The sequence below is a fragment of the Pundamilia nyererei genome, unplaced genomic scaffold (genome assembly GCF_000239375.1).
Source record: "Pundamilia nyererei isolate P.nyererei 1_Seehausen unplaced genomic scaffold, PunNye1.0 scaffold00103, whole genome shotgun sequence".
NCBI lineage: Eukaryota > Metazoa > Chordata > Actinopteri > Cichliformes > Cichlidae > Pundamilia > Pundamilia nyererei.
Window position 1 is genome coordinate 1,650,398 of NW_005187504.1, and position 206 is coordinate 1,650,603.

The 206-nt window shown below is 44.7% G+C and overlaps 1 protein-coding gene across 1 annotated transcript in view; it reads right to left on the minus strand.

Annotated features, from left to right (window-relative positions):
* The window catches only part of LOC102215562 (contactin-associated protein-like 4), a 134,784-nt gene that overhangs the window by 1,429 nt on the left and 133,149 nt on the right, over positions 1–206 (minus strand). The window contains exon 22 of the mRNA XM_005740771.2: positions 5–159. Within this exon, the coding sequence (XP_005740828.2) occupies positions 5–159 (155 nt within the window). The remainder of the gene's footprint in view (positions 1–4; positions 160–206) is intronic.

A 206-nucleotide genomic window follows, 5' to 3' on the forward strand; every position in this document is an offset into this window, starting at 1 on the left:
TAGATTGGACTAAAGGTCCAGTGATGATGACAGGGCTGGTGTCTGAGTGGAGAAGAGCTGCTTTCAGAGGACTCATGGTGTTAAAGTGAACCACAGACAGACAACCAGTAAAACCGAGGGACGCCAACTTGGCCAGGTCTGGATCCAGGTCATCAGATTCTGGGAATAAGGAAATATCAGACTCTTAAAATCAAAAATACCAAAAA